Source organism: Drosophila busckii, chromosome 2R, assembly GCF_011750605.1.
Source record: "Drosophila busckii strain San Diego stock center, stock number 13000-0081.31 chromosome 2R, ASM1175060v1, whole genome shotgun sequence".
Classification (NCBI taxonomy): Eukaryota; Metazoa; Arthropoda; class Insecta; order Diptera; family Drosophilidae; genus Drosophila; species Drosophila busckii.
The window spans coordinates 9,615,033-9,627,859 of NC_046605.1; the positions used below are offsets into that span (position 1 = coordinate 9,615,033).

At 43.3% G+C, this 12,827-nt stretch overlaps 3 protein-coding genes across 3 annotated transcripts; 2 read left to right on the plus strand and 1 right to left on the minus strand.

The window, feature by feature from the left end:
• The first annotated feature begins 3,723 nt into the window (after positions 1–3,723).
• LOC108595711 (antigen 5 like allergen Cul n 1) lies at positions 3,724–5,068 on the plus strand. The gene is made up of 4 exons (XM_017980993.2): positions 3,724–3,947; positions 4,017–4,169; positions 4,228–4,472; positions 4,695–5,068. The coding sequence occupies exons 1-4, from the start codon at positions 3,816–3,818 to the stop codon at positions 4,945–4,947; spliced, it is 783 nt and encodes a 260-aa protein (XP_017836482.1). The 5' UTR covers positions 3,724–3,815; the 3' UTR covers positions 4,948–5,068.
• A 1,586-nt stretch (positions 5,069–6,654) lies between these two features.
• On the plus strand, positions 6,655–7,686 carry LOC108595815 (antigen 5 like allergen Cul n 1). The gene is made up of 3 exons (XM_017981105.1): positions 6,655–6,813; positions 6,879–7,273; positions 7,334–7,686. Exons 1-3 carry the CDS (start codon positions 6,682–6,684, stop codon positions 7,587–7,589), a joined length of 783 nt encoding a protein of 260 aa, XP_017836594.1. The 5' UTR covers positions 6,655–6,681; the 3' UTR covers positions 7,590–7,686.
• A 1,249-nt stretch (positions 7,687–8,935) lies between these two features.
• LOC108594807 (protein PTHB1) lies at positions 8,936–12,505 on the minus strand. The gene is made up of 8 exons (XM_033293119.1): positions 12,255–12,505; positions 11,725–12,201; positions 10,868–11,669; positions 10,542–10,807; positions 10,258–10,492; positions 10,025–10,191; positions 9,584–9,713; positions 8,936–9,518 (listed from the first exon to the last, which is right to left on the minus strand). Exons 1-8 carry the CDS (start codon positions 12,503–12,505, stop codon positions 8,979–8,981), a joined length of 2,868 nt encoding a protein of 955 aa, XP_033149010.1. The 3' UTR covers positions 8,936–8,978.
• Between the last annotated feature and the right edge of the window lie 322 nt (positions 12,506–12,827).

The following is a 12,827-nucleotide window of genomic DNA, read 5'->3' on the forward strand; positions in this document are numbered from 1 at the left end:
GTCAACTAGCAAGACGCAGCGGCAGCCACTGTGGGGCACGTGCAACGCATGCGCAAACGCTGATTGATGCACGTCTGATTCAACAGAATTCAACAGCTGCTGCTGTTCGGCGGCTGCTTGGCCCACCGACTGTGTGTGCAAGTTGCAAGTTGTAGCATTGCATGTGGCATGTGTTTTGTGCTTTGTGCTTCCGCGTGTCGCTCGCCTGGAGACGACACCAAGCGACGCGTGCGCTTGCCTTATCTGGCGCTAACCTGTCCATATCGGCACAAATGCCAGGCCAACCAATATGGTGCGTGTATAATTGGAGCGCATGTTCTGCCCGCCGCGCTGCTTGCGCCCCAATCAGTTGGTTGTGGTGTGGCGCCACCGCTTGCGCCAAATTTGGCATTGTGAAATGTTGCTTGCTGTCCAGCGTTTGGCATGTTTGGTATTCCCCCTTGGCTTCAGCGTTAGAGCGTCGCCAGGCACTTAAAATCAGCGATTTATCACAACAAATGTTTACCCAATGTCCACACACACACACGCATACATATCCATCTATTGGCACTTGCAGAGACTCATAAAGATGCGCAGCGATAAGCCGCTGGCTGCCTTTGTTGACACGCCAATGTATCATCCAAATGGCCAGCAGCAGACCTATCAAGCATGAATCACTTGCTCCAAGGACTGCGTTGCGTAGGCGACGGCGACCGCCATTAGCACATATGTCAGCGAGACGCCCACGTAAGCTCTTTGCTCAAGGGTTGCACTTTCCGTTTGGCTAGTCGCCCACGCACTGGATTTACATGCGTGCTGCTGATGACAGCCATAGCCACAGCCACAGCCACACTCAGCAGCGTATAGCCATTCAGACTATTGAAGCGTTATTTATGCGACAGCCATATGTGAGGGTTGTGTGTGTGTGTGGGCAGTAGAGAGAGTGGCTCCAACTTCTTTTCAAATAATTTGCAATATACTTTAAGGCGCTAGCCATAAATGTTCTAAGTCAGCCACCCGCACACTGGGTCCAGTTGTATGGGGAGAGCGGCCAATGAAATAAATCACAAAAGCCACCAACTTATTGCATACTTTTGAGAGCAGCGCTTTGCATTAATAAATTATTCAAAATATATTTATTTTTATTTGCGCTAAGCGCTAAGCCAAACGACTAAAAGTGCGCTAAGCTTTAATCCGTTTTATTTATTAATCCGCTATAAACGTAAAGCAATAAAATGTTGTAACAATGTAGCAAAATAACTTGTGTATTGTTTTAATTAAACTATTTCCTTTGTTAATGTGAAATTGCTTATGAAAGTTGATCTATGAGCATAGGCGCTGTTGTAAAAGGAAGAAATAATAGAGCCATAGCTTAAGAATAGATGTAATCAGTTATCTAATTCTGGGACTAATCTTCATCTCAAAATCAAGAAGCTTCCCAGTGGCTTAAACGCTTATCCGAGTGTTAGATTTGTCGCCTTAGCTGATCGATAACGCTTCAGTTGGCATTTAAATTTCTCATGCTGCTGCTCAATTATAATTGCACGAATATTGGCATAATGAGTGTGAACAATTCAACTCAATTTAATTTAAACATTGTATATGTGCAGCTCAATTGCTTGTTGCTCGCTTGTTATCGGCTTGTAAGCCATTAGCTTGAACAAAACTGTTTACAACGCGGCTCGATCAAGTTAGAGGGTGAAGCGTGTGAAAGCGCAGGCACTCGTATAGTTGGTTAATTATTTACAGGCATTAATGAATGAATGCATATGAATTGTTTAAGCTAATGACGATTGGCACTGGTGACTAACTTAATTCGCAATCAAGTATTCAGCGTTGGCTTTAATGGCGCTGGCGTGTGTATGTAACCATTTGGGCTTTTGGGTCTGTCTAATTTAATTAATTGCCAAGTGTCATGTGCATAATTAGCCATAACCATGTAGAAAAGAACAGCGCAAGAAAGAAAGAGAGCGACACTCTCGTGGCGAAGACGCGCTTCAACGCAATTTAACAGACACTCGGGCGTCGGCTTGATTATTTTGTATTTGTTTTTGTTTAGGTCATTGTTTTTGTTTTTGGTTATTTGCAAGCTCAAACAAGTTGGCATTCATTAAGACATTTTGGCATATGGCGTTGTCAATATGCTTTATTATTAATTATTATAATTAAGTTGTTTATTATTTAACATTTCTCATATTATGCATAACTTTATTTTCGTTACAAGCAGACGCTTCCAAAGACAGGCAAAGCAAAAAAAAATATAATTAAATGCAATTATGCAAAAAGTACTTGTCGCCCGCAGTTGAGTGATGACGGAAGCTCAGCGCTACACAATCCAAGTGCGACTTTAATTACGATTATCTAAGCACTGCCCCCTGGCCATGCATAAATGCTAATTGTTATTAAATAATGTGGATTGTTCTGGCGCCTTGAAAGCATATTTATGTAAAGATAATTGTTTAGCAAACAATTCACAAGCTGATTTGAGCCAAAGTTTATGGGCCATGGGCGTAATGCGATTGTTATTTAGGGGCAGAGCAGTTCATAAATAATTCCCAACACTTATGAATATTGATTGAGAAAGATTAATATGTATGAGCATTAGGGTGTGCCAACATATTTTTTGTTGCAAGCTAAACTCTCTTTGCTTAAAACTAACAAAATACAATTGTATAAAAAATAAAACAGAAATTTCTACAACAATCTGTTTAATGCAATTCTAATTTACTCTTAATATTTAATATTTTTATTATGGTATAGGCTCACTCTAATATATACTGCATGAATAAATATACATATTATCTTTGTTATAGCTTTTACTAATCACGAGCTATATACAACATTGCCTTGACAACAATTTTTGCCTGGCCAAGAACTTACTTTCACAACTCAGTATATTAATTTACATAATTTGGATTTAGAACTTTAGAACAAACTAAAAAGTTTCGGTAAATGTATCGCACGCGTAAATCAATCGTGTGCTGGCTTTATAACTTATTTTTTGCCGCCCGACAGTCTGCAGAAGCTATAGCCTGCAATTAGCATAATTTAGCAACTGAGCTCAGTCTAATGAGTTGACACTAATACTTTCACAAACAAAACACGCAAATCCAATAAGAACTTGCCTGCTGCCAACAGTCGAAGCAAACAATCACCGCAACAAAAAAAAAGTTAAATTGAATTAAATGTAGCAAAAAACGCCCACAAATTAGCCAAATGACGTACTATATATATAAACTACAGCTTAGAGTTTATTTTAAGGCAAAACGTGCTGGCTTTTATAGTTTGTCAATGGGGACTTATGGCTATAATAACGGCTTGTATAAAAACAATTTGCTTAGATAGCACAATGCTCATCAAATTTTGTTGCTCTGCAGTTGTTGTTGTTGTCATTTGGTCAAGCTCAACGCGCAGTGTTCCCGACGCGTTCCCTCAAATTAATATTTATGCTTATTTATTAACAGTGTTTTGTATAAACTTGTTCTTGCGCGTTTTGTTTCAAGCGTGTTAGAAAGGCTCGCAGAGAAATAGCTATATACACTGATTATATACATACTACATGTATATTATATAGGTGGGGAAGAAAGGGGGGAAAAAGTGAAGTCAAGCTTGCTTGCTTGGCTGACTGATGCTTTGAGGCGGCTCTGGATCGGGCTAGCTGTCGCTAGCTATGGCCAAGTCTGTCTGTATTTCATTCGGACAGAAACATTCAATAAAGACGGCCACGCGAATTGGCCAGCTTCGCATTGAAAGCATTAGAACCCGGCTATAAAGGTTTGCCAGCGCTGAGCAGCGGCGGAGACAAATCAAACAAAACGTTTTAATATATCAACCAAATGTCGCGCTTTATGTTAATCGCTTTGCTTGTGCTAGTGCAACTGCTACAGTTGGCACTCGCTAAGCAGCACAGCTGGTGCGATGCATCGCTCTGCGCAGGAGTCAAGCACATAGCCTGCCGCAACAATGGCGTAAGCAACTTGAGAACTTGCCACATGCCGCTTAAGACTTCAAATCAAACTTTTCACTGTCCTTTGCAGCATTTCCACAAACGCTGCCAGCCAGATGCCTTCGAGGTGGAGATCTCAGCTAGAAATAAGGCGCACTTTGTGCATGGACACAACAAGCGTCGCAACTTTGTGGCGCTGGGCAAGCTGCCTGGCTATTATCCTGCTGCCCGCATGACCACCATGGTAAGTACAGTGGGCACGCACAAGATCGCGCCAATTAACAGCTTTGCTTTTATTTTAGATGTGGGACGATGAGCTGCAGTACTTGGCCTCACTCAATGTGCGCACCTGCAAATTGGATCACGATGCTTGCCACAATTCTTACCGGTTTGCCAACTCCGGTCAGAACCTTTGCGCCGTCTGGCGTAATCGTAATCCACACGTGAATGTCACCAGCCTCATCGAAGAGTCCTTGGGCTTGTGGTTCAATGAGTACGATCTGATAGACAGCAGCTATATAGACAGATTTCGCGTAACCAAACATTTGTAAGTACAACAGCAATCAATTTAGTATGTACAGTAGATACTCTGTATAAGCAATCTCCAAATTGTATAATTGGCAGCTTTTATTTAAAAATTTCTTTACGAAACTTTAACTTTTAACTTTTTGCTATTAATTTTCAATCTTGCTCTAAGTCACGCAGCTGATTCTACATTTTTTTTGTTTTATTTACATTATTCAATTTAATTTGTTATATTTAATTGCAGTGAGGAGTACGGACACTTTGTGGAAATGGTTGTGGACAAAAGCGCTAAAATAGGCTGCGCCATTTTAAGATTTACACGCCCCGATCATACCTATGGGTATGTGTATAATGTTGTCTGCAATTACTCGTCCATTTACGCCCTGGACGCACCTGTCTATGAGGTAGGACGCACTGCCTCGCGCTGCCAAACGGGACGAAATCCTCTCTATCCCGGCTTATGTTCTACGCGAGAGCATTACGATCCCAACTGGTGATGCAACTTGGAGCCGTTGCAAGTATCTATAGCTCAGGTTTACTTATTGTCGTAGTCGTAGTCTAAGTTTAGTGTTCGTTAATAAACAAAAGGTTAATGTGTTCATTTATATGCGTGTGTTGACCCAACTTTAGCATTTGTTGTCGTCTAATAATAATTAGCCATTGATTTGTTGTAAAAAGCTGCCAGTTATTGTTTATTCAAATTCTAACAAGCTGCGCCGAATTAATGCCCAAATTAATGACTGACGGATATGCATAACTACAGCTGTGCTTATAAAAAAAATTAACAAGTAACGAAATGTGATACTAACAGCTAAGCGAAGCTTAAATACACTTACTAGTCGCTACAGCTCAAGTTCAAGTTTGCTTTATCTTTATCTTATGCGCTAATAAAAATCTCTCGCTCTCTCTTTTCGAACTGCTAGCACTGCTAAAGTAGCGAATGTAGCTTAGACTGGTTAGCACAGCACTTTCGTTTGTTTCCTCCCAAGCTACACACACACATACAAAGATAGGCACACGGGCACACATCATAAACATCTTGTTTGAATATGCAAATAATATATTTTTTATTTGATTTGTGTGCGTCGTTTTATAGTCTTTTCTTTGCTTTTTATTTATTTATATTTTGCAACAAAAATTAGCTGTCTGTCGCATGCGCTTCCCATAACCAGTATTCTGAATTTTGAGCAGCAGGCTCAACAAGAAGGGTGCTCAGATGTCAGTGAACTATGTAAGCACGCTTGTAATCTGGCGGCGGCGACAGCAACACCCACCAACGCGCAGACTCGTCGCTGAACTCCATTCAACTTTGTTTTGTGGCTGATCAAAACAAATGCGTCCATTAAACAGGTCGCAGTTTTCCGGGAAGAGTCTTAAAGAGGTTTGCATGAACTCGTGGGTCAAAGTCATTGCGACTTACATCTAAAATGTAATAACATTTATAGCATAGTCGTAGCTGCTTTAGCTAACCGAGTTTCTATTTCAGTTTTAGTGTTGGTTTAAGCTTGAAAGCAACAGTGTCTTAATATTAATATAAGTGAATTTAATCAATCGAATTATGTCTAACAAGTAATTCATTGTAGCTCTAAAATTCAAACAAGCGCACGCAGTCAGCTTTACTAGAATAGCACACAGTCAAAAGCTGAATAGCATGCGCAGACTGACAGAAGCTGCTAAGCATATTAAGCTCGCGTACTTCTGGCCATGTAAATAAATAAAGCGTTATTTAAACAAAAATAATGCTAATCATTAATATTGCTAACTAATTGCCAGTTATAATAATTAATAAATATATGCCAGCAATTAATTGTGCACTAAATTGGTAAAACATAAACAAATTTACTGTTGATTTTTATAATAAGCTTAAATTTTGTTTGTTTGCACACAAATAACAATAATTCCCATTGAATAAATACGTTGCTACATGGGAATAATATAATTAACATGAAATTTTCCTTGACTTGTGCTGTAACGGCAGAAAGTGTCGTGACGTCACTTCACACCTCAACTGCTTGACCTGCCTTAAACCGCAAGACAACCTGCCGCTGACGAATTTTTAAATATCATACGCATACGTTTAACAACAATAAATGATCCAAAAATAAAATATGTTCTGTATTGACTGCATATTAAGTTTTGCCGGCCTGCTTTGCATATAAATATTGCGAGCTCAAGCTGCAGCAATTGCATTCGATTAACTTCAAGCGCAGCAAACAAAAGCACGAGTAGTCATGTATTCAATTGAGATCTTAGCATTGATGCTGTGCATCTTCGCAGCAACAACAACAAGTGTTGAACAATCCTGGTGTGATGCTCAGCTGTGCGGTGCGGGCAAGAAACATGTGGCATGCAACAACGATGGTGTGAGTAAACAAATTAGTGCAGCAGCCAGCATAAGCAACATTCTCTTTACTATTGACTATTGCAGCAATTCCATGAACGCTGCTCCGAAGATGCCGCTATGATAGATCTGCGACCACATCGCGAGTTCATACTGCACGAACATAACAAGCGCCGCAACTTTATTGCCTCGGGAAAATTGCCAGGCTATTATCCTGCAGCCAATATGGCCACCATGCAGTGGGACGAGGAGCTGGAGTACTTGGCCACGCTGAACCTCAAGACCTGTCATCTGGATCACGATGAGTGCAATAACTCCTATCGCTTTCGCAATGTTGGCCAGAATCTTTGTGGCTTGGATCGTATGCGCAATGCGCCACTAAATGTGCAGAGCATTGTGGAGAACTCCTTGGGCCTGTGGTTCGGCGAGCATCCGCTTATAGACAGCAGTTATATAACCGAATTTCGCGTGGCCAGGCATCTGTAAGTGAACTTAAGCTTTATACTAGGCTGATTGTTAATTTTATGCGCATTTGCTTTTAGTGAAAAGTACGGACACTTTGCCGAAACTGTTGTGGATCGCAATACGCATGTGGGCTGTGCTATGCTGCGGTTTACTAATCCCAAATATCCCTTTCTGTACATCTACAACTTGGCCTGCAATTATGCCAGCACCTATGCTGTGGGCGTACAAGTCTATAAGGTGGGTGAGCCCGCCTCGGGCTGCAGCTCTGGCGCTAATCCCAAGTATCCCGCCTTGTGCTCCATTAAGGAACAGTACAATCCCAATTATAATTAATTATCAGCAAATTATTTATAAACATCCATTTAAAGTTTAATTTTTAAACTGTTGACCAAAGATATGAACGCATTATATTAAATTTAATTTATGAATACTCTTCCGCATTATTTTTTATCATTCTTTTTGCTTTGATTTAATAACATTTCCGTTTAGTTAACGACATGTGTAATTTTGTTTACTGTTTATTAACAACAAAATTCGGCGCAAACATTTTATTTGCATTTGTTAACTCGCACTTGCACAGTGGAGCAAATGAGCGTGTTCAATTGATAAAAACCCCACACACAAAATAAATTGTGCGGGCTTTTAAATTTTAAGTACAGTAGCTGTATGTTTTATAACTTTTTTCACAGCTAATTAAAATGTTGGAGTTGTGTCTTAACGATGTTTGCATATTAAATGAATTTACGGCGCTATCCAAATTAAAGAGCTTTTGGTAATAAACATGCCCAATTTGGCGAAATAAAATCGTAAAGCATCACAACAACTAATGGAAAATGTTAGACTTACCAAATTTGAATGCAGCAGTTGCAGCTACTATTAGAATTAAAATTACGTTCAATAAGCTCAATTATTTAATCAACAATCTTAAATTAGATCTAAGTTACAACAAGCAGTTGTAATATAATAAGCATTCGTTTTATTGCCTTGACTTTAACAACACAATTTTTCATTGATTTAATACAACAGCAATAAGTACGTATATATTTCATTTATACTTTCGATGGTAACGCCACTTTACTGGGAATAAAGTAAATTTACTTAACTTCTTTGCTCAAAACAAGCAGTGCAAATATTTGAGAAATGTGACTGACCTGTGGTGTTGAATTTTAAAACCGCAAAGCACTTTTAATCATCGCGGATCACATTTAAATGTCATGTATTTAATAAACAAGAGACACGGGCCACCCAAGCTACAGTTGTGTGTGTGCGTGCGTGTGTGTGTAAGTTCCAGACTCAAGACAGCGCCGCTTGACGCGGACATTTTTCACTCAATTGTCGGCAATTTATGCAACGTATTGTTGTACATGAGTGGAGGCAACTGGAGCAGCAAGTCTATATAAGTTATAGTCGCTAGGAGTGTGGGTCTGTGACTTGTTTAAGGCAGCCGAGCTGACAGGGAATCACGTTGAGTGGCAGCCCACATGTTGCATGCCCAGACAGGCAGTCTGGGGACGCTGGACAAGATTGCAGCTGTGCACTGCAGCTTAAGTTTTATCTTGTTTTTGTTTTATCTGCCAACTGTGCATCATAAACGAGTCTGCCGGTCCAGCCGCACGCCCACGCTCGAGAGTCAACACACAAATCAAATCACAGCTCACTGACATTTAGTTATATACAAATATATTTGAACACCGTTTTATAATTCAGTTATGGCTAAGGGCACTACCACCAGATACCCAAGTCGCTGAAGAGCTCCTCAGTGGTGGGCAGCTCGAAATCCTCGTTGATCCACTGATTATGCATGCCCGACTTGGGCGCTGGCTCGCGCTTCGTTGTGCTTGCCGTAGCGCCATAATCCTTGCGATAGCCAGTATCGCGCAGATCCTCCTCATCATACTCCTCCTCATCGTCTACCACAGCCTCCAAGGAGCTACTTAGCTTAGTGGCGCCTGCACGTGCGCCCGGCTCAGCCAACATGCGCTGCAAGTTGCCAATTTCATCGGTAGGCTGCTCTGTTGGCGCTGCCGTTGCCTCATTTGCAGTGCTCGGCTGCTTGCTGCTCTGCTCATCCGTTGTGGATGAGGCTAGACGCACAATGCGATCGAACAGCGTTGAAAAATGCCGCCTGAAGCGGCTGTACTCGAAGCTCTCCCGCGAGCTGTCGCCATCGAGCAGGCCATGCTGTGATGTGGATTTGGAACGCATTAGTGGTCCAAAATGATGCAGCATATCAATGCCAGGAGCCATAGATTCTTCCCAGCACTGTCAAAAAAAAAATGTAAATAATTTAATGCGTCGTTTGGATTTTCATTTCATGCGCTACGCACAAGTTCCGTCCAGTCCTCCACAGGTATGCTCAACACTGAACTGACCACATTCACCACACGCTCCTCCAAGTTCAGGCCATGAATTATCCATTTGGCTAATGATATGGCGCAGTTGAGGTCGCAGTTCTGTCTGTGAGTAAAATGAAAATAGACAGTAATTGACTATAAAGCAAGGTACACAAACAAAAACAGTTAAGCCGGCACAGTAGCTTGCATTAGTATGCGCATTGACCAAAAAATAGTTTATTTTAATAAACGCAAACAAATGAAAAATTTCTGTTTGTTATTATTTGTTGAAATTGCATACAAATTAAAACAAAAACTTCTGCACTGGCATTTTTAAATTTCCAAGTCAATCCCGAACTTTGTTCGAATTGTTTTGTTAGCCACTGTTGTATGGCGACGCTTGGTCGCGTGTTGAACTAATTGTTGTTGGCTTACCTTCTCTCGTCCCGGCGTATTTCCACCAACTTGTCTCCTTCTATTATCAATTGGTCATAGTTCGCCTCTATTTGCATGGTGAGTGTCTCTTTGGGCTCGCTCTCCGATTGTTCCTGCAGCTGACGCTGTAGCGTTTTGAACTGTTGCCATAGTTCCTCCAGTTGGGCCTGGGTCACAACAATTATATTAGTATACACTCTCAGGCAAATACCCCCCCCCCCCCCCCCACTTACCGTTTGGCTGCGTATGTTGAGCTGCGTTTCGTGGTGAACATCGACGCGATGTAGTATGGGCTGACTGGGTATGAATGGCGCCGCTATAATGCGTTCCACACAGCGATTGAGTACGCCACGCTTGGGCTTACGCTTCTGCATGTTGAGCAGCGAGGCAGCGCTGTCCAGCTGCAGCGTCGTTTCCACAATGCGCTCCAATATCATGCCAAAGGTTTCCACGCAATCCGATTGGATTCTGCAACAAAATCAATTAAGTTGCAATTGAGTTCAAGTGCGGCGCTTACCTTAAGCGATTCGAGTTCTTGGCTGCCACCACCGTAATAATCTCATTGAGCTTCTCCAGTCCCGGGCAGAGCAGCTGCAAGCCCATTGCATGCGTTTCGCTCTCGGCATCCACAAACTCCGCAAAGAACGTCGACAGCTTGGGCGGCACATGCTTGCTGGTTATGGTGTAGGTCAACTTAATGCCCGCCGCCTTCTGTGGCTGACAGCTGCGATAGAACATGGAGAGCGGCAAGTAGGCGCTTTGCTGTAGCACGCGTGGTATGCCCTAAGCAGGTGAAGATGAGGATTAGAAAACTCAAAATTTCAAACAGAATTCTAAGCTTACCCTTGGACTGACAAAGGAGGCGAAGACCTCAACGCGCGTGCTATGCGCATGCAACAGCTCAGCAATGTAAAAGTCCAGCTCCAGCTCCTGGCTGCTGCCTGCTGGCACATTCACCAGGCTAAGTGTCTCCTGGCTACAGCGCACACCGCTGGGCATGTTGAAAACCACTTGCAGCTCGGCAAGCTCTGCCTTGATCTTGATGCGCAGCAGTCCCTTGGCCGAGGGCAACTCCTTGACGGCCACATCAGCGGGCACATCCAACAGCAGCGTATCCAGATCATCGAACACCTCCTTCTGTATGCTAAAGCTTAGACGCACTTGCTCCGCCGCCTGCTTGTTCAGCGCATCCATGTCGCGTATGTCCACCGACTCTTTGATCTCCTCCTCGAGCTGCTGCAGCTGCTTGTGCGCCTCGGCAAAACTCAGCTCCTCTATGTTCAGCGGCTTGACCTGAAACTGAAATGGCTGCGCGCCCAGATAGCCCACAGTCAATTGTCCATTGGCGCTCAGCGTGACAAGGCTGCCCGCCAGGCCATGCACATTGGAGCGCTGTATGGCCACCGGTGCGGGCTGTTGCCACTGCGCTGCCCAAATGAGATTCGCCTGCTCATAGATGTGCAGCTTGGCCGAATCGCTGACAATGGCTGTCAGCAGACGCGCGCCCGGCTCCCAGTAATAGCCCACGACAAAGCTATAGAAGCATTTGGGCGCATAGTCCAGCTTGAGCAGAAAGTTAAACTTGCCATTGTCATCCAGGCAAATGTAATTGCGTTCGCCCAGTATCATTATATAGGAGCAGTTTCTATAAAAGCAAGCAGCGATTACTACAGCTACAGCTACTACATTGCTGCACTTACTCCTTCAGCTGCACCACACGCATATCCAGAATGCCCTCGCCCAGGCACTGCGACCAGCTGGGCTGATAGCTGCTGCTGCGACTAACCAAGGAATGCGACAAGTCCTGATAGCTAAAGCACTGCAGGTGCCAGCTGGCATTGAAGCGCAAGAAGCTATCGGTGCGCTCGCAGTAGACCACAGGCGCTGGCAGCGCACGCTGTCCGGGAAAGCTGCACTCATAGCAAATGCCATCCTGCTCATAAAACGTCAACGTGCCGTCCAAGTGCACCACACAAAAGAACTCGCGTCCCTTCACCTGGCCAAAGTGGCCCTGGCAGAGCGCAAAGGCCACACGCGCAAACTTGTGCTCCACCAGCAGCTGCAGCTTCAACTGTGTGCCGTAGTCCGCCAAGCCAGCAACTGCCTGCAGATTGTATATGGCTATGGCATTGGGCTGCAGCACCGCCAGCTGATTGGCGTTCTCATTGCGCGCATTGCTGCGAATTTGTTTTCATATCACAAACTGCACTTTAGTTGCACCTCGACTTACCCGCTGAACTTGCCCGCATAGAGCCCCAGTATGGGCTCCGCCAGCTGCAGCTCCAGCAACAAATCCGTTGCCTCAAACGCCTTGCCATGCGGATAGTAAACGCTCAGCTGTCCCGTCTGCGAGCCCACAACTATGTAATCCTTCTCCTGCGTGTCCAGCCCAAAGCGTGCGCACAACAAACTTGCCACATCGTACTGAGTTGCCGTGCCACATTGTGTGGACCACCAGCTGCAGACATTGAATAGCGACATGTGGCTGCTGCTGCTCCTCGAGTTAACAAACAAACACTGAAAGCTTTTGGCCAAACCCAGTTGTGGCCGCAGCGTTGTCAAGGCAATTAGGGTTGCCAGGCTCAAGACACGCACGGAATACAGTGAGCGCTCGTAAATAATATTTATTATATCTAACATATATAGGCATCTGAGCGAACATAGCATATATAAAGTTGCATATATAGAATAAAGAGAAGACAGTTTTGTGACTTGAATAAAAACTGATCAAGTCTCTTGAGAATTGAATTGTATAATTCAATAATAATACGAATACAAGAGTATTACAAATACTTCTTACTCC